The sequence below is a fragment of the Micromesistius poutassou genome (genome assembly GCF_964030765.1).
Source record: "Micromesistius poutassou genome assembly, chromosome: 18".
Lineage (NCBI taxonomy): Eukaryota > Metazoa > Chordata > Actinopteri > Gadiformes > Gadidae > Micromesistius > Micromesistius poutassou.
The window spans coordinates 8,328,424-8,352,718 of record NC_140288.1 but is presented as its reverse complement, the minus strand read 5'-3'; the positions used below and the strand labels follow the sequence as shown (position 1 = coordinate 8,352,718).

The 24,295-nt window shown below is 44.8% G+C and overlaps 1 protein-coding gene across 1 annotated transcript in view; it reads left to right on the top strand.

Moving 5' to 3' along the window:
- The window catches only part of cacna1c (calcium channel, voltage-dependent, L type, alpha 1C subunit), a gene marked incomplete at both ends in the record, with an annotated part of 190,169 nt that overhangs the window by 150,969 nt on the left and 14,905 nt on the right, over nucleotides 1-24,295 (top strand). The window contains 15 exon segments of the mRNA XM_084483013.1: nucleotides 909-1,038; nucleotides 2,018-2,093; nucleotides 2,761-2,896; nucleotides 3,263-3,392; nucleotides 4,316-4,375; nucleotides 4,758-4,864; nucleotides 7,545-7,632; nucleotides 7,896-8,003; nucleotides 9,051-9,103; nucleotides 10,711-10,857; nucleotides 11,224-11,425; nucleotides 11,863-12,021; nucleotides 13,025-13,135; nucleotides 15,692-15,775; nucleotides 21,425-21,493. Of these exon segments, the coding sequence (XP_084339139.1) occupies nucleotides 909-1,038; nucleotides 2,018-2,093; nucleotides 2,761-2,896; nucleotides 3,263-3,392; nucleotides 4,316-4,375; nucleotides 4,758-4,864; nucleotides 7,545-7,632; nucleotides 7,896-8,003; nucleotides 9,051-9,103; nucleotides 10,711-10,857; nucleotides 11,224-11,425; nucleotides 11,863-12,021; nucleotides 13,025-13,135; nucleotides 15,692-15,775; nucleotides 21,425-21,493 (1,660 nt within the window).

Genomic DNA, 24,295 nt, shown 5'->3' with positions numbered 1-24,295 from the left:
AGTGTGGTGTGGTTTCGGTGAAGTGTGTAGTGTGGTGTGAAAATAGTCAAATAGATACAGAAAAGGGATGAAATGTCTTGCATATTATGAAAACATCTGGTTGAAGCTTTCTGGCCAATCAATATATATATCCCACAGTAAACTACATTGACCTCACTTTACTGTAGTTAACTGCCACTTGAGAAGGTGAGTGTGTGTGTTTGTATGTGTTTAGGGGTCCGTCTTACCCCTTCCAGCAAAGATAGAGTACACTGTGATGTGTTCATCAATGAAAGGTGATGCTATCGTACCGCTAGCGTGAATTATAAAATGCTACCCCGTGGTAGGTATTGATTTCAGCCTAAAGTGTGATGGAAAACAGCCATTTGCCTCCGTGCTATCGTCTCTTTTCGATCCAACAAGCCTCACCCGCCTGTCCGCGGCTGACTGACTGCCAAACATCAACCGACTGTTTATGTTTCTCTTCAGTGGTGACCGCAGTGGTGACCGCACAACAGCCGAGTCTCAATTGCGAGGAGGCGTCCTGTAACCTCGATACATATGAAGGAAGCCTTGTTACTTGTTAGGTAGCTGCATGGTGAAGCAGAAAAGTAAACTAGACGCTAGAACGTCTTGCGTCTAGAAAAATAGACGCAAGATATGTCTATATACCAAAGCAGAGACCAATAGAAATGTGGCTGCATAATTTTACGTAAACATTCTCAACAGTAGAATAAAATAAGGTATTAGTGGCAATAGGAGAGAGTAGTCTAAGTCTTTCCTTGGCCTGGTTGTCAGAGAACGACAGACCTGGGCTATTCTTCACCTATCTCCTTAAACATTATGGACGGTACATGCGGTACAGGATCTGATCCGGGAACCGTACAGTAGGTTCCCAGGACACACTCCCCCTGATGTATCTCCTCCAGGACGGCGAGCCCAGAGAAGCGCAAAGTGAACGAGAAGCCCCCGCTGAAGGAGGAGAAGAAGGAGAAGAAGAAGGAGAAGATAGAGCTCAAGTCCATCACGTCTGACGGAGAGACCAACACCGCCACTAAGGTACGCACACGAAGACCCACACACACACACACACACACACATTCACATACACATTAACATACACATACACGTATTAACATATACATTAACATACACATACACACAAATACATACATAAACACATACACACAGATAAACGTACACAAACGCACACACACACACCTACACATACACTCACACACACACACACACACACACACACACACACACACACACACACACACACACACATTCACATACACCACATACACACACACACACACACACACACACAGATAAACATACACAAACGCACACACACACCTACAGGTAGACATACACACACACACACATACATAAACACATTCACACAAATACACCTACACACTACCAATCAGAATGTGTTGCAGAGGTGTGTTAAGTTGTGTGATGCAGTGCAATCGAGTGTTCGATTTTTAAACCACCTGCCAGTTTCTACCAGTCTGAGAAACTTTCACACGTCCTTACTTAAAATATATTCCAATCCAGACACAGACAAACACACACATCTACTAAAACTCTGAATGTATTCATTGGTGCCCGAAGTTCAATATGTCAGCAGTTCACTGAATGGAATATTCAGCCAGTCACTGCATGAATACATTAAAGGTTAAGTAAAACCCAGTTTTAGCAGGAGAACTTCCATCCAAAAAATCGGTGACAAAACAACTCTATAGCAGCAGTAGCAGGTGGGATGGACGTTGCCCAACGTTGTCAGATCTCATGTCACACTCTCTCGAGGTAGGGGTCTTAGCCAATGGGGAACCACCACTCTGGAAAAGTGTTTTTAGCCAGAAGTAGCATAACCCTCGTATGTACAAATAATTCCCCTGTTTAATCGTTTTTGGTGAAAATAACAGCTGAATGTTCATGAACATTCGGCGAGATCCAAACAGAATAATTTCAACAGTATTTCTGGAGGTTTACGTTCCCTTTAAAGAGGTGTTCTCCATTGTTGCAGATCAACATGGATGACTATGTTGGGGATGAGACTGAGGAGAAAAACCCCTACCCTGCAAATGACTACATCACTAAAGGTAAACACACTCTGAACAGACCAATGACTACATCACTAAAGGTAAACACACACTGAACAGACCAATGACTACATCACTAAAGGTAAACACACTCTGAACAGACCAATGACTACATCACTAAAGGTAAAGTCACCAGACCAACCAATGACTACATCACTAAAGGTAGAGACACACTAGGCCAACCAATGACCGCATAGCTAAAGGCTAAAAGATACTAATTGATGTACTATAGTGAAGTAGTATAGACAAACAAGTCGTACCAATAGCTGGACAAATGTGTAACAGGTTTACAGTCAAATTGTTTCTGTTGCTAAATACAATCCTCTGAAAAGGTTTTCCTCAAGGTATACAAAGCAGAAATATTATTATTCCGTCTCATGGTTACAGCTTAGCGAAGGTTGATGTCGGCCCCAAGAGGTGAAGCTTCAGCGGACGTACTAGTGACCCCATGAAGACTACGCTGATAAGATGATAATATAGCATAGCAGTTCTAGTAAACGCACCTCTCTGCCACCTGGGGGACAAGAGGTGAACTGCAGACATAACCGTTGGGATCAGGTTGACAGCAGTAAAAGCCACAAAAAACCTAGCCCTTCTAGTGTTGAATGATAATAACTTTATTTGTTTAGCAACCAAAAAAAACTAACCTTTTTGACCAACCTCCAAGTGGGCGAGGAGGAGGAGGAGGAGCCCGAGATGCCGGTGGGCCCCCGGCCGCGGCCCCTGTCTGACGTCCAGCTGAAGGAGAAGGCCATCCCCATGCCAGAGGCCCGTGCATTCTTCGTCTTCAGCCACACCAACAAGTAAGGAAACGTAGTCTCTGTCTCTCTCTTTCTCTATTTGTCTCTCTGTCTCTCTCTCTCCCTCTCTCTCTCTCTCGCGCTCTCTCTCGCTCTCTCCTTCTCCCGCTCTCTTTATCCATCTCTCTCTCTCTCTCTTTTTTCTATCTCTATCTCTTTGTTTCTCTTCCCACCTCCTATTTCTCTGTCTCTCTCTCGTTCTCTCTCTCTCCCTCTCTCTCTCTTTCTGTCTCTGTCCATCACTAGCTGCCAAAAAATTCTGTGCAATAATTAAGAAATTAAACAAATGTCCTTCCTCCCTCGCCCTCTCCCCCATCTCCCCCTCTCCCCCTCTCCCCCCACTCCCCCTCTCCCCCCCCACTCCCCCAGGTTCAGGCTGCTGTGCCACCAGATTGTGAACCACAATGTGTTCACCAACCTCATCCTCTTCTTCATCCTGCTGAGCAGCATCAGTCTGGCTGCAGAGGACCCCGTGCAGAACGACTCCTTCAGGAACCAGGTCACACACACACACACACACACACAGGGACACGTGCACACACACACACACACACACACACACACACACACACACACACACACACACACACACACACACACATAGAAACATGCACATGCACACGCATACATACACAGGCATAAACGCACACACAAACACACACACATGTAAACGCACACACACACACCCACACACAAATGGATACATGCACATGCACACGCATGCATACACACGCACAAACACACACCACACACACATGGAAACATGGACATGCAAACACACACATGCAAAGGCACACACAAACACATGGGCCCATGCACACGGACACACACATGCATACACTCAAACACACACACACACACACACACACACACACACATACATTAAGCTGTGTGGCTGAGCTGCATATTGTGTATTAATTGGATTAGAGCAGACTTGGATGTATAGCAGTTCAGAGAGGGAATGAGAGGCGTTTTGCCCAGTCCTGTTATACTGTACTTATATACTTAACGCTGTCATTCACTTCAAGCGAAAAGCCTTAAAATGAGACTCTTTTTCAATGACCTCTCTTGACTTAATTAATCAGTTTCCAAACACTCAAAGGATTGTTTCTAAGCATGACGGCAATCATGCCAGAACGCAGTGTACTTGAAAGCCATTGGATTTTAGGAATTTTATTAGAAAAACTGAAAAAACGGAGCAGACATTTGCAATTGCCATACATATAATGACATATTAAGCAGGACACTATGCATTCAAATATACTTTTCTCAACTTCTAACTTCTATCAAATGATACATTCAGAATAATCTCATGTTCAGATTATTTGTTTGGTTTGTTTGTCAACCTAAAGCTGGGCTAACTTGGTCTTCTTATATTAGCGTTAGTGCTAAGCGGTGACATTCTCTGTTCTCTGCTTACAGATCCTGAGCTATGCAGACAACGTCTTCACCGGCCTCTTCACCATAGAGATCCTGCTGAAGGTACGAGTCCCCATATCACCGCTGAGAGAGCAGAAGGACTAGAGCTCTACTCTGGAAAACCACACTAAAGGCCTGATTATGGTTCCATGTCGACGCAACGCAAGAGGATATACGGACCCGTTACGTCCTTGCGGACCCTCCGTGCGTCCACCACAAGGGCCGGACGTGCACCTTCCAAAAATCGAGGCAATGCAGCAGCAACGGCTGTGATTGGTCCGCTCACTAAACCCGACGCAGAACCAAAACAGGTTCACGACTGCGTCGAAGCGTCTGCGTGATCCTTGGGTTGCGTCGACATGGAACCATCATCAGCCCTTGAGCTTGTCTTTAACTGCACTCTACTGTGTAAACCCTCTAAATGGATGACCTTTGACCCCTCCAGATGACGGCCTACGGGGCCTTCCTGCACAAAGGCTCCTTCTGCAGGAACTACTTCAACATCCTGGACCTGGTGGTGGTCAGTGTGTCCCTCATATCGTTTGGGATACAGTGAGTAGACCCGCTCCACACACACACACACACACACACACACACACACACACACACAAACACAGATAAACACACACACACACACGTACACGCAAACACAGATAAACACACACACACACGCACGCACACACACACACACTGATTATGATGATGAAAGTGATGAGAACACATGATGAGAGTTCAGCGGGGGCGGGGCCGATGTGGTTCAGCGTTGGAGGCCAACACAGCTTTGACGGGTGCAGCGGTCAGCTCTGTATTTTCCACCCTGCCACTCAAAGTACAAACAATTTCAACTTTGAACCCGGCTTACGCTCAGACCTGTCGAAGCGCATCCAATCAGACCACAGCTTTGTTTGACGCTCTAAAACCATCAGAAATTAATCCAAATAACTTGTTTTCAGGGTCTCAGAGTTTCATGAGCTTTATAACACAGCCCTTGTTTCTTCATACCTCCAGTCCAGTACTTTGCTCAAAGCTCATTGTTTGTTCACGCCTTAATGAAATGCCGCACAGTGAAGAGATCTCAGTGTCCGGCATGGTGCATGATGTCGTCCATGTGACCTGTTTATCGTGTCAGGTTTTCTCACACAAACATTTTGAATGTTTTTTGGATATTTGATGATCTTGTGAGCCTAATTGTATGTACTCGCGCCGCTCCTTCATTTTTGGTGTGAACACACCTTCACTCATCGGTTCATGCTGTTTATTATTGTTGCCTTCTTTCTTTGTTATTATTGTTGCATTCTCTCTCTGTAAAAGCTTATGTCCTAACATGCTACTCATGACCTTATGATTTCTGACGTTTAACGTGCTATCCTACGCTCTCTGTCTCTGACGCCCTATAGAGTAGACTCTTCAATGTAAGTGTGCTCTACAGTCCATGTTGATCCTCCACGGTGCAGATGAAAGCCTTTACCTCTCTGTTCCTCTGTCTCTGTGTCTGGAGCATTGTTAGTGAACGGTCACACGGCTCTCCTCTCCACACAGATATCACAGGAGACAACAGACTGAGAGTCATAAATCAATTCGATCAAATTCCACAGAAAAAACTGGTTTCATAAGATGACTGTTTCCAAGAGTGAAAATTTGGCCTTTTTAGATTTAAACAAGTTTTGAACAAAATCCATCTATTTTATGTATGAATGAATTGTATTTCAGATCAAACCTGTTGTCAGTAAATGATGCAGGCTGTTAAAATACAAGGTACTGAAGAAGCTTTATTCTCTTGTCTCTCTCTCTTATCTGGTTGAAGGAGGCCGTGATGAACGATTGCTAACACAATTGTCATTGTAATGACAGCACACCGCTGAAATGATGTGATTTCTCCCAGTTAATGTGGGGCGTATGTAGGATAATTGCTGATATATCAATCTCAAATAATCAGACCGTCAGTATAACAATCTTTAGATCCACATTTACATTTATAACTCATGTCTATCAAGGGGGTTGGAGGTGTGGTGGATATAATATATATTTTTTTAACTGATTGATTTGAATGATTGATTTGAGCATGATACATATTTGCTGTCCTACACGCAGTCCAATTCAACAAACTTCTAAATTTAGACAGAAAGATATCTATCAACGCTTCCTTTATTTCATGCCTGCCCCTTTGTTTGTTCCCTCCCTGTAACATAACATCTTACTGGCATTTATAATTTCTATATTGTCCTTTTCACGTTGTTGGGTTAGCTACTCCGGTTCCTGCTTGCCACAAATTGGTTAATCAGCTTGTGGCTATTGGAGCTGCTCTGTTATGGGAAACACAGAACCCATGTATCAACGTTTTCCCCCAACATAAATTGTTCCTAACAACTTCTAAATACCAAATGTCAATGTAGTCTTTCAAACACCACTAAACACTGGTTGTTAAAATAACCCTGAAATGTTAGTTTTATATTTGATGCTAAAACTTCATTTCTAAAAGGTCACACTCTTAGCTTTGGACCGGACTGGCAAAATATATTTATAAAAATAAAAAAGACTGATTTTGCCCTTTATTTTGCCCCCTTACCAATTTCCATCTTTATGTTTGTCTTTGTGTTGTGTCATTAGCCAGTCTAGCTGTGTGTGTCCTTTTATATTTTGCGTTTTGTGTTTCAAACACCCGTTCCCTTGACTCCGTTCGTCTCCTCATGTCCTTACCTTCTCTCCTCTCCACGAGCGTCCAGGCGCCTTGTAAGGGGGTGTGTCCTGACCTTGTAAGGGGGTGTGTCCTGACCTTGTAAGGGGGTGTGTCCTGTAACCATGACCTCATGTCTGGTGTGATGATGTAATGGTGGTTCCATCCTGGAGCCTGAGCCGGCATCTCTTCCCTGTCTTGTTATCCGTCCAAGCTGAACCGTACACCTGTTTTAATGTTCCTGGGGGTGGTGTATTATCAGGTGTGTTCCCTCCACCCTGCCCAACACCACTCCAGGATGTCTTGAAATGTGTGTGTTTGTGTGTGTGTGTGCATGTTCGGGTGTATGTGTGTGTGTGTGTGTGTGTGTGTGTGTTTGTGTGTTTGGTGTTGTGTTCGTGTGTGCATTTGTGAGTGTTTTTGTGTGTTGTGGTTAATACTGTGTGTGTGTGTGTGTGTGTGTGTGTGTGTGTGTGTGTGTGTTTGTGTGTACGTTTGCGTATGTTTTTGTGTGTTGTGGTTAATACTGTGTGTGTGTGTGTGTGTGTGTGTGTCCAGGTCCAGTGCCATCAACGTGGTGAAGATCCTGAGGGTCCTACGAGTTCTGAGACCCCTGAGAGCCATCAACAGAGCCAAGGGCCTGAAGGTGAAGAGACACACACACACACACACACACACACACACAAAAGCGCTATATAAATTTCATGAATTATTATTATTATTATACACAAACGCATACAAATTCACATACACACTGGCACTCAGGCAAGCACACATGCACACACAATACTTATAAATCCCATGTACATTTCATATAAATTTAACCGTCAACGTATCCCATTAACCACTCACTTCCACCTCATATAGTCACCGGCTAACGTCCCGTCTCCCTGTGCTTGTGTCCTCCAGCACGTGGTGCAGTGCGTCTTCGTGGCCATCAGGACCATCGGAAACATCGTCATCGTCACCTCGCTGCTCCAGTTCATGTTCGCGTGCATCGGAGTGCAGCTGTTCAAGGTGAGACAGGGCGGGGATACGAGAGGGACAGCAGAGAGTCGTAGGACGTCGAGGGCCACGTTCCCTCTGCTGTATCTGTGGAAAGAAATGACGATGGAAACGCCGAAAATGGTTTCCTTGAGAAACTGTTGTTTGGATTGAAACAGAAACTACTTAGAGGATGGGTTAGTCGTTTGTTGTTTTCCTAATTTCAATCACAGTCGTCGACGGCGTATGAACTGAGCAATCAGTGAAAAGACGCTTAGCGTGACTGTGCAGTCATGCGTTTTGGTTCGACAATGAAATGAACAAAACACAATCAACCATGGCTGGTATCACTACCACTGGATCACTTTACATTTCTGTTTTCATTTCTGTTACTTATTTTTACTTATTACACAGCTCTTCCCAATGCTGTGGAACGCTCCGTTTACTTGCATGGGCCTTCCCGACTTCCGGTGGTGAATTATTTTTCAATAATGACCGTTGCTAAGCATATAATGACCGCTGTCAAGGAAAGTGGATTTTTTTCACATCTTTCGTATCACTCCACAAGTAGTCCGGTAACTTATCAACCCCAGCGTACTCGGTTGCTAAGCGACGTCAACGTCTTTGGCAGATTATTTCTCTGCTGATCAACACTACGAATGCCGGTAACAAATTATTTGTAAAAAGACACACGTGTGAAGTTATTTTTTCGTTTTGGCCAGTAACTGTGTAATAAGCGGGATAATGTATAGAACGTCGCCGGTCATTATCTAAAATAAGCCCCTTCAGGGCGAAACAAGACACCTCTGCTTCGCCTCGGTGTCCGGTTCGCCCTGTCGGGGCTTATTTCTCGATAATGACTGGCTTTCTATACATTATCCCTTACTTATTTTTCTTACAGCTTTTTTCTTATCTTATATATTTTTAAATATCTATTAACTTTATATTCTATTGTTGCTGCTATGTGTGTGTTGAGGGATCAAGCATAAGATTTTGACTCTTGTGTACTTGTGCAATGAGAATGTAATAAAAGCGATTCTGGGCTGATCTGATCTCTTCTGCGTGTGTTTTATCCACCAGGGAAAGTTCTTCTACTGCTCGGACACGTCCAAACAGACGGACGCAGAGTGCAGGTGAGCAGCAGTTTCTAATCTGTTATATTGTTATCGTCTGTTATCGTTCTGTTCAAACGGTGCTTATTGCGTCTTACGTCGTTTTATTGTTTTGTTCTAATCTGTTGTTAGATTTGATTAGCTGATTTCTCTAAGACTGCAAGGGAAGCTCAGCTTCCCCTAAAATTTCAAAAATGAAATGGTCAAATATATACTGTTGTGTTAACATTTCATTGACTAAAAATGCGTCAGTTCATGTCCATCTCGAAGACAAATTTGTTCAGAATCAGCTGCTTATCGCAGGTCGACTGACTCGATTTCCTTCTCATACATTCCCGTAGCGTCACAGTGCATTTGCCCGTTGAAGCTCAGTGTCCATCCACTTCAATGGGGCTGCATAGAACAGCTTTTTTTAGTGCGTTGAAAGTCGACAGTCATTGGATAATGCTGCGATTATGTCCCTCCCACGGACGCTCAGCGTCTCTGGGGGTGAATGGAGGAGTGGGCTGGCCTGGACGCTGGGCTTCTGCGTGATGATTGGAGGGTCTGCGAAAGACTGAGTTGCCATTTGATTGACAGTGATTTTGAACTATAAAAAGTCACCGGAGCTGTCTTCATTCCTCAGTCCCATCGCGGGTTTTGCAAGCGAGTCGAAAGACGAACTGCAACCTATTTCTTGATATTTGCTTGGCGAAATTGCTTGACAATTTTCATCTTACATTTCATACACTTATTCACACAAGTCCTTGCTTCAGTTTAACATAATTCCCACATTTCCTTGAAGTTTGAAGTTTAATATCGTTTTGGTAGTTGGCCATCACTTTGATTCAGGGAGCCTGAGGTCTGAACTTCAAGTCCTGTATTCAGATCAGGACTTGCAGGGTGACAGGGGAAAGCTGTGTGATTTCTTGGTGTTCCTTAAAGACATGGAGTTGGACAGTGCAATGTCTCAGCTTTACAAACAGTTTTCAGTAGTGGCAACAATTAGAGCTACATCTGCAGGTATATAGAGGAGCTTCTCCTGTTTAAAGCGGCTCAAGTCCTACACCCATAACACAATGGGCCAAGGCCGTTTAAGCAGCCTAGCTCTGCTGGCCATTGAGAGGACACTGGTTAAGTCAGTGGAAAAGACTGCTAGTTGGTATGACAGAGCATTTCCTTGAAATGGAACAGAGAGCATAATTTACATATATATACATAAATTTACAATTTATATGATGTAGGCCGAAAATGAGCTTCCCCTCTTTGAAAGACCAGCAGCCGCCACTGGTCTTCAATCTCCTTCCGGTGGAATAGCCCAATGTATGCGTGTATTTTATCTTGCAAAACTGTGACTTCTCATTTTAGTGCATTCTATAGTTTGTTTAATCTCATTGTATATTTTATGTTTTATTGACTGTCCTACCTTCTCATCCATCCTGCCTTGTGTTTGAATTGTTTTTATTGTGCTCATTAAAGCATGTTGTACTCATTGTTTTTAAAGGTGCAACACATTTATAGTGTATTATTATTACTAAAATTATGTTTATGTGTGCGTGCGTGCATGTGTCTGTGTGTGTGTGTGTGTGTGTGTGTGTGTGTGTGTGTGTGCGTGCGTGTGCCCTGTGTGTGTGTGTGTGTGTGTGCAGTGGGTGGTACATCCTGTATAAGGACGGAGACGTGCTGAAGCCGGAGCGGGCCAAGAGGGAATGGGAGAACAGCGACTTCAACTTCGACAACGTGCTGCAGGGCATGATGGCTCTGTTCGCCGTGTCCACGTTTGAGGGCTGGCCAGGGTACACACACACACACACACACTACAACTACACGTACGTAGATGCATAGACGCACAACACAAACCCACACACACATCCATACATAGAAGTGCACACATACACAGACATCCATTGTCCATTGTACATCAACTTTTGCGCACACACACACACACACACGATACATATACATCGACACACTCACACACGTACTACACACACTTGCATAGATCAAAAGATGCGTTACACACACATACACAGACATCCTATCAGACCTACATCCATCGATACACACACACACACACACACACACACACACACACACACACACACACACACAAACACATACACACACACACCTCAGTCCTCTGTTGGCCCCCCTCTCCCTAGGCTGTTGTACCGCGCCATCGACTCCCACACAGAGGACATCGGCCCCATCTACAACTACCGCGTGGTCATCTCCATCTTCTTCATCATCTACATCATTATCATCGCCTTCTTCATGATGAACATCTTCGTCGGTTTCGTCATCGTCACGTTCCAGGAGCAGGGCGAGCAGGAGTACAAGAACTGTGAGCTGGACAAGAACCAGGTGGGGAGGCCCGTGTGTGTGTGTGTGTGTGTGTGTGTGTGTCTGTACATCTGTGTATGTGTGTGTGCATGTATCTGTGTCTCTGTTTCATCAAGTGTGTTTCCTTTTTGGTATATCAACATGTCAACTTTGGTGTGTGTTTGTGTGTGTGCGCGGGTTCATGTGTGTGTGTGTGTGTGTGTGTGTTTGTGTGTCACCAACTGTGTTTACTTTGTGTATGTATCAACTTGTATGTGTGTTTGTTTGTGTGTGTGTGTGTGTGTTTTTGCATTGGGTGAGTGTGTGTATCGTCACCTGTGTTTCCGGTTAGTATCTCTGTCTCTTGTGTGTGTGTGTATATGGGCATATATATATATATATGTGTGTGTGTGTGTGTGTGTGTGTGTATCTATGTACATGTTTATGTATATGTACATGTATGTGTGTGTGTTGTGCAGCGTCAGTGTGTGGAGTACGCCCTGAAGGCCCGGCCTCTGCGTCGTTACATCCCCAAGAACCCGTACCAGTACAAGGTCTGGTACGTGGTCAACTCCACCTACTTCGAGTACCTGATGTTCACCCTCATCCTGCTCAACACCATCTGCCTGGCCATGCAGGTGAGACACCTCACACACATGTACACACACACGCACACACACACACTCACGCACACACACACACACACACACACTCACACACACACACACACACACACACACGCGCACGCACACACACACACACACACACACACACACACACACACACACACACAAACGCATGCATGCACGCACTCAGTCACTCAAACACTCACTCACACACGTACTCACTCAGTCAGTCACTCACTCACTCTCTCTTTCACTCTCTCACTCTCACAGGGGTGGTGCCCTCACTCTAGGCTTTTAGGAAGTCAAATCTGATTCGTCAGGCCCGACCCATCATGGACAGATCATCGTATCATTTATTATATACAGTATATTTATAATCTATATTTTTTATGTATGCGGCTCAATGACCTAATGATGCCTAACCACTTTTGTGTGGTTTAAACGCTTGTAGATGATCAATTGGCCTATCAGGGATTCCCCCAGCGGTATCAAGGCGAGACAGTGTCTCCGCTAAGCAGCCGACAGCCACTACCAACGCATTAACTTCAATTTGACAGTAATATAGCCTTATATTAGCCTTCTATACGATAATAAGGACAAACATAATGTACCGTAATGAATAAAATACATCTAGGAAATCAAACGGTGGCCGGTCTCTGTGAGGTCGGAGAGCTGCGTCTGATTATGCACGCTACTCACATCCAATCAAGAGAAAACCCCTCACTCTAACCCTCACTTACACACTCACACTCATGCACTCGACACACACTCAGACACACACACACACACACACACACACACAGTCGCTTTGTGTTACTGTACATCGCTACACTGCAGTTATTCATTTAGAAATATATATATATATATATATCTCTTGCACCCAATCATGTTTCTGTGTGTGTGTGTGTGTGTGTGTGTGTGCATTCGTGCGTGTGTGCAAATCTGTGTATGTATGTGTGTGTGTGTGTGTGTGTGTGTGTGTGTGTGCGTTTGTGTGACACACTTCCCCCCGCAGCATCACGGCCAGACGAAAGGCTTCAACGACGCCATGAACATCCTCAACATGCTCTTCACCGGCCTCTTCACCGTGGAGATGATCCTCAAGCTCATTGCCTTCAAGCCCAGGGTAGGCCTGCTCTCCCGCCCCCCCCCCCAGGCCCCGTAGGGCAGCCTGGGCCGAGCACAGCCCGCCCAGACACAGCAGACTGCGGAGGGATAAGATACTATAAAGCTAGTTTATCGATGTTAAGATCGCTGCCCGAGGAAGTTTGAAGTGTAGAGCAGCTTAATTGATAAAGATTTTCAATTTATGAGCGGTTTTCGAGTGCATCATACAAGAGCAAAATGCGTTTTAAATTCAACAGATGAGCTAAACAACGTCATGCATGAGTTATCTTACCATCAATTATTTACTGTTGGAATAATTTGCCTTTGTGGTTTTGTATACTTAATCTGTATACCGGTAACAGTTAACAAGCAACCCTATGATGTAGTTGAACAAATACTTTTTGCTTGTTTCTGCTGATGCATTTAACGCTGTTTTCATGCCATATCTTCCTGGTTCCAGCCTTTGCTAGGTATGGATATATATGGCTGCCATGAGGCCTAATGTGGTAAAAATGTAAAAATGTTCAATAATTCACTTGATACACTGTGAAAATATGAATGTTATTAGGAATCCATAGCAGGAATTGGAAGGATCAGGATATGAAACCAAACATATGCTTACTGATCATTAATGTGTGCAATACCAAACAAAAATGAATTAGTAACTGCATGCCTGCATAGCGCATTTCAGCCCATGGTCTTCATTGTAACGTCAATGCCTGGTCCTTGTGCCTGGTTATATCTCACCTAAATATTACATGGACCAAGAAAATATATTAAGGGGTTGTTTTAAAGTTAACCAAACTCCTCCAGTAGTCATTTCAAGGCCTGTCTAGCCTCTAATGCAACATTAGAGATTACAACTGAGATAAAAACATCTAAAAACAAGTGAGCCAAAGTTTACAGCTAACAAATAATATGTTTTTTACTTCAAATTTGTTCTGCCTGCACCACCTCACCAGGAATATTTCCTTACCCAATCTGGATCTGCCCCTGCTATCGTTCGTAGTCGTATAAACCTATAAATACCAATTCAAAGTTATGACCAGGCATATACTTACAAATGACACCACATCCGAGGCCTAATCTACCGTTTCTGTAGACCTTTAAATGCGGTGTGTGATGAATCTCTACTGCGCTCAGATCACTCTGGTTTATACTTCTCATCAGAGCAGCTGATAACAACATCACCTCCTAATAATTCACAGAACGGGGGTCTTCAACCACATATTGGGCTCCGTGCCAACACATTATTCACTGAGGAGGAGAACCTCGTGCATCGATAACGATATGGGCGACGCACACTCCAGGTGAACGGCTCAGTCACACGCGTCCGTCCCTATCTGGGGCTAACATTTGCTCTGACATTTGAGCTGTGGAGACCAGAGTAGTCTGCGGCGTGGGGGATCCAGCGCTGCTGCGCGCGTTTATTCATTTATTTACCTGGTGATGGATGAGATGTCATAAACCCTTGCCTTCAGAACAGCTGGCTCCTGTCTGGCTGCCGCCGGCATCAGGGCAGCAGCAGCCCGCTCACACACCTGTACTCTGTCAGGGTGGGACAGCTTGGGCAGTCCCAGCGGAGGCAGATTGCTGCGTTGTGTTGTTGTTGTGTGTTCTCATAAAGGATGGGGTTGTGCTAATGCTTTCCTTGGCAGGTCGGATTGAGCAGTATGGCGATGTGAGTGTAGAGGCCCGTTCAGACCAGACACACGAAGCAAGACGTGCGATATAAGATTAGAGCTAGACTGTTCACACAGAAGTACAGTACCGTTTCTATAGTAACTTGTAATACTCGCGTTCGCCTCGTTTGACAGCTGTCAATCAGCACCGGACGTGACATTGCCTCGTCTCTCTGGTCTGAACCAGCCTCGTGATGTGGACAGGGTTGATAGCCAACAAAACCATTGGCTATGGTTCTGTCCCTGTCGTTTAACTTCACCATGAAATATAAGTTGTGTGGATAGAATTGCTGGTGCTGTTGATGAGTTATTTTTGTGTTAATATTACAGTCATGTATTAATTGAACTTCCCCTCAGGATTCCCCTGTTAGTTTAAACACAGACCCCCCCCCCCCCCCCCCCCCCGGTCGATATCATCATATACATTTTAGATGTGATTTTAATCAATCTAAAACTAAATCTTTGTATTTATGCGTATCGTATTAAAAGATATGCCTGAGCTCTGAGCAGATAGGTCATATATATTACATGCTGTGCAACCAGCTTGCCTGAATATCAAAGTAGATCCGGCTGAATCCGTGTGGTATCCCTCCGCTCAGGTCTACCCCCGGCGGCTGTATCACACAACGATACTTCACCCCTGATTCTGCAAAGTCTGCCTTGCTTTGTGAACGGGTCTCTTACGAGGGAAATCATGATTAACATACGTTATTGAAAGATAGCGTGGAAACATATCCACGCGCCCACTTGTTTCCTTCACAGTTCTCCCCCGGCACCCTGTTACGAGGCTGTGGGGTGGCGACTGCTGCTGTGTTCCTTCTAACATTCCTTTTGTACCCCTCCTCCTCCTCCTCCTCCTCCTCCTCCTCCCCCACTCACCTTATCCTCCCTAGGGTTACTTTAGTGACCCCTGGAATGTGTTTGATTTCCTCATCGTAATTGGCAGCATAATAGACGTCATTCTCAGTGAGATCAACGTAAGTAAGACGCCCCCGCTCACACTGTCCATCTGCCGCTGGCCTCTTGTCCTCTCCTTCTCTCTTTGTCCTCTCTCTCTCTCTCTCTCTCTCTCGTTGTCTTGCTCTCTGTATCCCTCTCCTTTTCTCTCTCTCTCTCTCTCTCTCTCTCTCTCTCGCTCTCTCCTGAAGTCAGCACTTCAGCTCAGACACTGCGCAATCTGGGCTTTTCCCCTCCTCCCTTTCCACCTCTCTTCCTCTGCTCAGTCCTCCCTCTTCCTCTTCCTCCTCCTCCTCCTCCTCCTCCGTCCCTCTCCACCCTCTCCACCTCCTCCTCTCTGCCCATTCCCCAAATCCACGAGGGCCACCGCACAGAGCAGCCGGCTTCTTGCTGAGCGGTGGCGTTCAGGCAGAGGAAGCCATGCAGGAACAAAGGGTTAGGCCCGCCAGCCAGGGTCTGTCCTCTCATTGGTCCTCCCTGAGTCGACCGCTTTCCCTTCGTTTTTCCTGCCCGGAGAGAATTGCGTTTTTTTGTTTTTTTTGTTTTTTGTGACTGTGACATGTCCTCGGGTTTGGGTTCCCTAACTAACAAATCTAACAGACTAACCAATCGCCACAGCCCACCTTATTTTGAAACCCTTTTCATTTCCAACTCCAGCAACAGTGGGGGTTTTTCCGTTGACATTTGATTTGCGAATCTGTTGTTTACTGTTGTTGTCATTGTATTTGTTGTTCTAGTTGTTGTTGATATTCTCCTCTCATGGACAAGCATGACCAGTCGCCTCAGCTCCTCCTCCTGCTGCACATCTCTTCCAGACTCCTCCTCCTCCTCTTTTCGTTCTCTTTCTGTTCCGTTGGTTTCTTTATCGATTCTTCCTCCCCTCGCTGCTCCAAACCAAAAAAAAAAAACAAGCGCTCATATATATATTTATAACTGTTTTATCTTATTTTCTTCCTCCTCTCTCCTTTGATTTCCTTTTACATGTTGCGTTTATTCTTTTCTTCTTTTAAATGTTCTTTTGTTTTGTCCCTTTCTTGTCTTGTGTTTCCTCTTCTTCTTTTCGTGTTTTTCTGTCTCTGTGTCTCTGTGCTGTCCTGTCCACTCCCAACTGCAGCATTATTTTGTTGACGCATGGAACACATTTGATGCATTGATAGTTGTGGGTAGCATTGTTGACATAGCCATCACAGAGGTGAACGTAAGTAGTGCCACACTCTCTCCCGCCCCGCCTGCCTGCCTGCACCCCCCTCCCGTCCACACGAGCGCAGCGCAAACAGGGCTGTGCTGTACCCGTCTCAGGCTGTTCCCGTGGAACCCCTCACAGATCCACTCAGTCTGTCTCCCCGTCGGCCCCTCTCTCTTTGAGTGATCGTATTAAAAAATATATGCAATACGTAATTCATAAAAAGGACAATAATATCCAAGTTGATAAACAAGTTGTTATGGATTGGTTTCTCTCCATCAGTCCTTTTCTGTTTTTCGCCATCTTTCTTCTTAAAAATAAATAAATAATAATGAACATAAAACTTTCTACAGACAGTGAAAAGCCTATAGTCGATAAATACAACCTGTGATGCATTCCCTTGAATCCAGCCCTGTGAGACGGGTATTCCAGCTTCTGTTTGCTCGAGCATCAATACAGCCCCCCAAACTATCGCATTTTCCTCAACACATGTGTGGTGGTTGTGTTGATGTGGTGTTGTGTTTTATTAACCCTTTTAATCACTGCGACCGGGGATGTTGTCCATTCCCCTGGCATGATTGATGCTGCATTAAATGACTTCTGGAAAGGTGGTGTATCCAGGGCCAACGATAGAATCACAGAGTTTATACCAAATACATTGCATCCTGCAATGTAGAGTGAGACCCATGTATTGGGAATCCAATGTCCTGCCTTGATGTTGGCGTTTTATTAAACATCTGCCTGTGATCATCATCCTCCTCCTATAGGAAACATTATTTAATAAATTGTCACAGAAGAAATTGAGTATCATAAGAAAGATATAAAGTTTGTAAGTTTTGTGTTACAAAATACATGTATGTCACTACATTTATAATTAAAACTTAAGTTAGCTTTTAAACTGTTTAAACAGTTCCATATTCACAAGATGTCAAAGACATAGAGGACCACATGCAGCTATTTAGGTTTAGATTATTAGCATGTTATTAGCAAGTTTGGCTTTCTTTGGGTAACAGGTGGTTCCATAAATGGACTAACCGGTGCTGTGGAAGTGCACTGTTAAAGCCACACTTGTTAACTTGTGAGAACTAGCGAACAGGCAGGTACAGGTCTTAGAAGTGTTCCTCAAGGACTTCATGGAGATGGTACAGAGAACCCTCCTGTGGAACACTCTATAACACTGTTATTCCATCTCCAGTACACATCCCACTCTAGTGAACTGAAGTAAAGAAAGACCCCAGCTATCCCTGTTTTGTGTTCTGCTAATGTCGAAAGTTACCTCAAATGTCATTTAAATAACTCCGCTCGTTAGTGTGTGAGGACATAATCAGTGTTTTGACAATGTTTAATAAAGCCTCTGTCATCTGCGTGTTTATACAAATGTATAAAGACTATTTGGATATAAATGACTCAAGACTCACAATGAACGTGTGGGTCTTGAATGAGGGCGTTGGCCGGCGAATACACACACCTTTAGTCATTTGTTCAGTTCACCAATTCAGCACCCTGTTTGTCGGTTTGGATTATGGTTTTGGTTTGATTGGTTTGGTTGGTTGGTTTGCGGTTTTTAACCAGTTATTTTCACTTCTAACTTTTAACCGAAAGGCATGCACTCAGTCTTTCCGTTCCACTCTCTCTCCGGCCTTTTGAATTGTATTTATTATTATTTGGGTTTGAGAGAAGCCCGAGCTAGCGTTAATGTGGCAATGTTTTTGAACGGATGTTTTTTCTCCTCTTTTTTTTCTTCTTCTTCACCTTATAAGAAACCCTCTTGCACTTTTATGAGGCACAACTGCGGCCAAAGGTTTTTCAAGCAAAAATGTAACGATAAACAACATAGCACCAGTCCTGAGCTACTTTTTGCTCAAATTGAACAGCCCAAATTGATCAGCGAAACTATATCACACCCACCTTGTCCCTCGATACAGGGTGCTCATTGGATGGAATTGGATGATCTCTATCCCAGTCGACCAACCAGATTCCCTCCCTAGTTATCGATTTAGATGATATCACTGCTTTTGTATTTTTTCCCCTAGCAACCTGCGGGTGCTTCTTAAATCTCCTGATCTGTTATTTTTGCATTTCTTTATCTTCTTTGGATTTGGTTTAAGAAGAACTGGTTATAGCAGATTTGTTAGTATTTTGCACTGATCTGTGTCTTGACTGCATCACTCTTTCCCTCTCTCTCTCTCTATCTCTCTCTATCACCCTCTCTCGCTCTCTTTCCCTCCCCCACTACTCTCTCTCTCCCTCCCTCCCCCCCCTCCCTCTTTCACCTGAAATGCGAGCTGGGCAACATGTGTCTCTTGCGTCACACGATCACCTCCTCTCAATCCGATTGGTTATTGAACCCAATTAAGCTGATCAATTAAACAGCCTCTCGAAGTGCAAACACTCAGGGTTCTTCAAGAGACCTATGTTGCCTACTGAACACACAGGTGTTGCTTGACACAAAATATGGATATGCGTTTATGACGCATTTGCAACGTGAAGTACTTGTCTGAATTCACTGTTGGCTGCTTCTCCAATACTGGCGGCGTCAACAGCTTCAGTTCATCTCACTTCACTGTATTTATTGTTTGGCACGAAGCCACTGAGTGATTTAGATCCATTTAGTTGACTACATTTAGTAGTTAGTTTTAAGTTTTTCAAATTGCAATTCATGATGGCTTCATTTGCACACACCTTATTGAAAGTATTGCATCAATATTGTGAACGTTTGGATGTGTGCTTCGAAAAAACACATTGACAACAACTCGTCCTCACAATGACACAAACACACAGACACATTTCCACCCCCGACTTGACGATTTAATCCATCTTTCCACCTCTTTCTTTAAAAAAAGAAAGAACCAACTTCTTTCCTTCTCGCCTTCTCAACCTGACTCCCCTTGCTCTCTCTCTCTCTCTCTCTCCTTCTCAATGTCTCTTAACCTCACGTACCTCTTGCCTCCATGCATCTCCCCTCATGGTGGAGCCTCCACCATTACAACGCCTTCCGATCGCTCTTCCTCCGCATTGTAACCCCCTTGTTTGGCCCCTTAATCCACTCTCTCCGGCCTCTGTGTCAGGCTCCACCTTTTGTGTGGATACTAAAATAACATTGACATTTTAAAAAAGCCAGAGCTAAAACGCAGACTATTCCCCCAAACCCGAATATGAATACGAGTATTAGTTTGTTCACGCCTGGGAGCCTCCAGCAGTATTTGCATATTGTCTTTGTTGTTTTTCATCCTGTTTATCACGACGGTCAGGGGGCTTTGAGTGGCCAAACACATCCCAGATCCCAATCTTACGCCATCCGCTCTGATGCTGATGCTAAGAGGATCTCACTGGATAATCTCTAGTCTATGTCGGAACACGGGATTCACTCCTACTCTGAAAAAAGTAGCCAAAGTAGCTATGCAGCCAAACACTGTGCACCGTCGACCGGTTAACCTCCAAGCGCACGGTGACGATGTAATGTAACGTTGTGATCCCCGGGAGGAGGACTTAGGGCGGCCCCTCGGCGTGCGGTTAGGTCAGAGTGTGGCGGAATTGCCCGTCGCAGAGACAGCGGCCATTGTCCTCTGCCACCCGGATGCCTTTGAGGCTAAAGCCTCAGGCGCTCTCTTGAGCTCTTAGGGCCCACAGTGGCCACCCCTTCTGGGGCACTTCTGCCCTTCGTCTGGCAGCAAGACAGAGACAGCCACGGGCACGCACTTTACCCCCGACCACATGCACCACGCACTCTCTCTCTCTCTCACTCTCACTCTCTCACCCTCTCTCCCTATATATCTCTCTGCCTCTCTCTCTCTCTCTCTCTCTCTCTCTCTCTCTCTCTCTCTCTCACTATCTCACCCTATATCTCTCTCTCTCTCTCTCTCACACATAAAGACCCAAGTCTTGCATACATACTCCTATATCATACATCATACATTATACAAGTAAAAAGTCTGAAATGAATGATGTACACACATTGCATAAGCACACACACACACACACACACACACACACACACACACACACACACACACACACACACACACACACACACACACACACAGAAACACATTTCCTGATGATTCCATGTTATTATCTCAAGTGGGGTCTGGTTGTCCCAGTAACCTCTCACCCCAGCACACTGCAGTATCCGTGCAGGAATACTACGTTCTGAAGTGCACCCACATCTCCCACGCAGCAGCGCTGCACAGCCACGCTACAGCCAGCACACCACTTCCTCCTCAACACCTCGACAACACAAACGCACACAACAGACACACACATCCGTTTGTCACTATACATACACGCATGTAGAAATGCACAGTCCCCCCTCTCGCAATAATGTCATGCCTCAAATACACACACACACACACACACACACACACACACACACACACACAAAGACACACGCACGCACGCACGCACACAAACACACACACACACACACACGCACGCGCGCACGGGGAGGCGCTGCTCTGGTGCTGATCTTTGTTGCCTTTCCTTAAAGCCAGCTGACTCCTCCTCGTCCTCCTCGCCCTCCTCTTCCTCCTCTCATCCCCCCGTGGTAAGGCCAATGGTACGCTCCAACGGTAACCCCGTCCGCCTCCCCTCCTCCACCCCACCCCCGCCCCCATCACCCCCATCCTCCTCCCCCCCCCCCCCCCGCCCTCCATCTCCTCGCGCTCTGCTGCCAGAGCAGTTGTATACGGTGATCAAACCTCTCAGCTCTGCCTTCATCTCTGCAGCTTTGCCGTCGCGCTAAAGCTTCTCCTCTCTGCTCCTGTCTCTCTGCTCTCCTCCTGTCTCTCTGCTCTCTTCTCTCCTCCTGTCTCTCTGCTCTCCTCTCCTCCTGTCTCTCTGCTCTCTCCTCCTGTCTCTCTGCTCTCCTCCTGTCTCTCTGCTCTCCTCTCTCCTCCTGTCTCTCTGCTCTCCTCTCTCCTCCTGTCTCTCTGCTCTCCTCTCCTCCTGTCTCTCTGCTCTCTCCTCCTGTCTCTCTGCTCTCCTCTCTCCTCCTGTCTCTCTGCTCTCCTCTCTCCTCCTGTCTCTCTGCTCTCTCCTCCTGTCTCTCTGCTCTCCTCTCTCCTCCTGTCTCTCTGCTCTCCTCTGGTGTTTTCCTGTCTCTCTGCTCCTATCCTCTCCTCCGCCTGTCTCTCTGCTCTCCTCCTGTTTCTCTGCTCTTGCGGTTCTGCAGCAGCATGCTTAAAGTTGTCAGGTGTAGTTCAGTCTGTGCCTTTGTGCGCTTGTGTGTGTGTGTGTCTGTGCGAGTGAGAATGTGTGAGCGTGTGCGAGTGTGTGTTTGTGTGTGCGTGCGGCTATGTGTGTCTGCAGGTATATCTGTAAAAGTGAGTCTCTATTGTTGTTGACAGTGTGCACACGGCAAACACCGACCCCCCACCCCCTCCCCCAGCACATCATAGTCGCCCGCCCACCCCCCCTCTCCCTACCACCACCACCACCACTTTTTTTAGTCTGGGTGTGGTCCTCCAAGTGGTCTATCTTTCTATCTGTCTATCTATCTACTATCTATTGATCAATCGATCTATCTATCTATCTATCTATCTATCTATCTATCTATCTATCTATCTCTCTAATTCTCTATCTTTCTTTGTCTATCTATCTATCTGTGTCTGTCTGTTCTGTGTCTGAGTAATTCAGACGTCCTTTGGATATTTTCTCATGTCTCTCCCTGTGTCTCTCGCTGTGTCTCTTGCTGTGTCTCTTGCTGTTCAGCTCTCTCCTCTTGTCCATCTCTTCTCTGTGTGGTGCTCTGTCGCCCCCTGTTTTCCACTGTTGGTATTACATGGAGATGCAGACGTGTTGAGCAGTGTTGTGTCCTTTCTTAAACACCTGCCAGAGCAGTCAAGAACAACTCGCTTGGTGCGTTGCTTTTTAGCACAACGTGTCTGAGATAAAAAAAAGTAGAAATTACAGTTTACTAGGAAAAATGTAAATAAAAAGATTGTGACCCGTTTGTCTTTGAATGGGTGCACTAAATAGAAACAGCTTCAAAGGGCCATATTTTGGATGCAAAAATATTCAACAACTTGAGTATTTTGTGAATAAAAAGAACACATCACATGAGTTGCCTTCGGCTACGCCTGCAGACGTGTGAACAGTGACGTCATGTTTTTATCTCTTTCTGTTGTTGAACCACCAGGAATACATTATGAAGCACTGAGGGCAACAAACAGATTCAAAACAGTTTAGCTCAGTAGGTCTAGCCTAATGTAACGTATTAAATAATCATAGTAGTAGTAAGGAAAGCTAATGCTTCATCTGTGATAGTAACAGCCTACCGCTCAAATGTAGAACGATACAAGAACGATAAAAACACTTTTGGGAAATGAGTCAATGTTATGTTGACATTTTTGGCCTGTGGATTTGGAGGAGCCGGGATATTTAATAATGAAGTGGTGTTGGAACAGCTTTCTGTTAGAGGGTTCAATGTGGGAGCGCTGGTTACTGTTCTCTGGTGTTTTATAAATGGAGGCGGAGGTTGAAACAGTGACTCCAAATATCCCTTCTGGGATTAATAAAGTATAATTAGTTTACGGTCTCTACAATTTCCTGGGGCTCTCCAGGGTTGAGATACAAAACAGCAAAAATCCTAAAATGAATAACTAGACTTTCAAAAACAGCAGGGATTAAACCGAATATCAAATGAAAGCGGAGTTCAAAGGCATATTATTTTCAGTATTGTGTAAAAGTATTTCCATTAACCAAATATTACAGTAAGGGCCTAATGCCTAATTAGGTCATATATTTCCAATAAGGAGTTATTTGTATTGTATATACGTAATCAACCAACAAATGTTTGTTGATAGATAAAGTCAAAGTTAATTAATTGAATCTGTTTGTTGCCAGGTGAATTTCAATGACATCATTTTATTCAACAAGCGTGTTTGCCCGATTCTCTCCCAAATCTCTCTTGTCAGTTGGTTTTGATGGGACATTTTAGGACGCATTTTCCCTTTTAATAACTGTGTGCGTGTGTGTGTGTTTGTGTGTGTATGTGTGTATGTATGTGCGTGTGTGCATGTGTGTGCGCGTGCTTGTGTGCATGTGGGTGCCTTTTTTCTTCACTTTCTCTATGTTGTGTCTTATGAATGTATGGATGGGTTTGTATGTATTTCTATTATGCATGTCTATGTGGTTCCTTCTGTTTATGTGACCGGTATCGGAACGATATATTTGATATATCGCAACTTGTACTTTCTGTTTGTATCTGTATTTTCTTCATTTTTTTGTGCGTGTGTGTGTGTGTGTGTGTGTGTGTTCATTTTTACTATGCTTTCTTTCTGCCTGCTATTTCATATGCGTGTTTATTTCCCTACACACACCCTACACTGGTGTGTGTGTGTGTGTGTGTGTGTGTGTG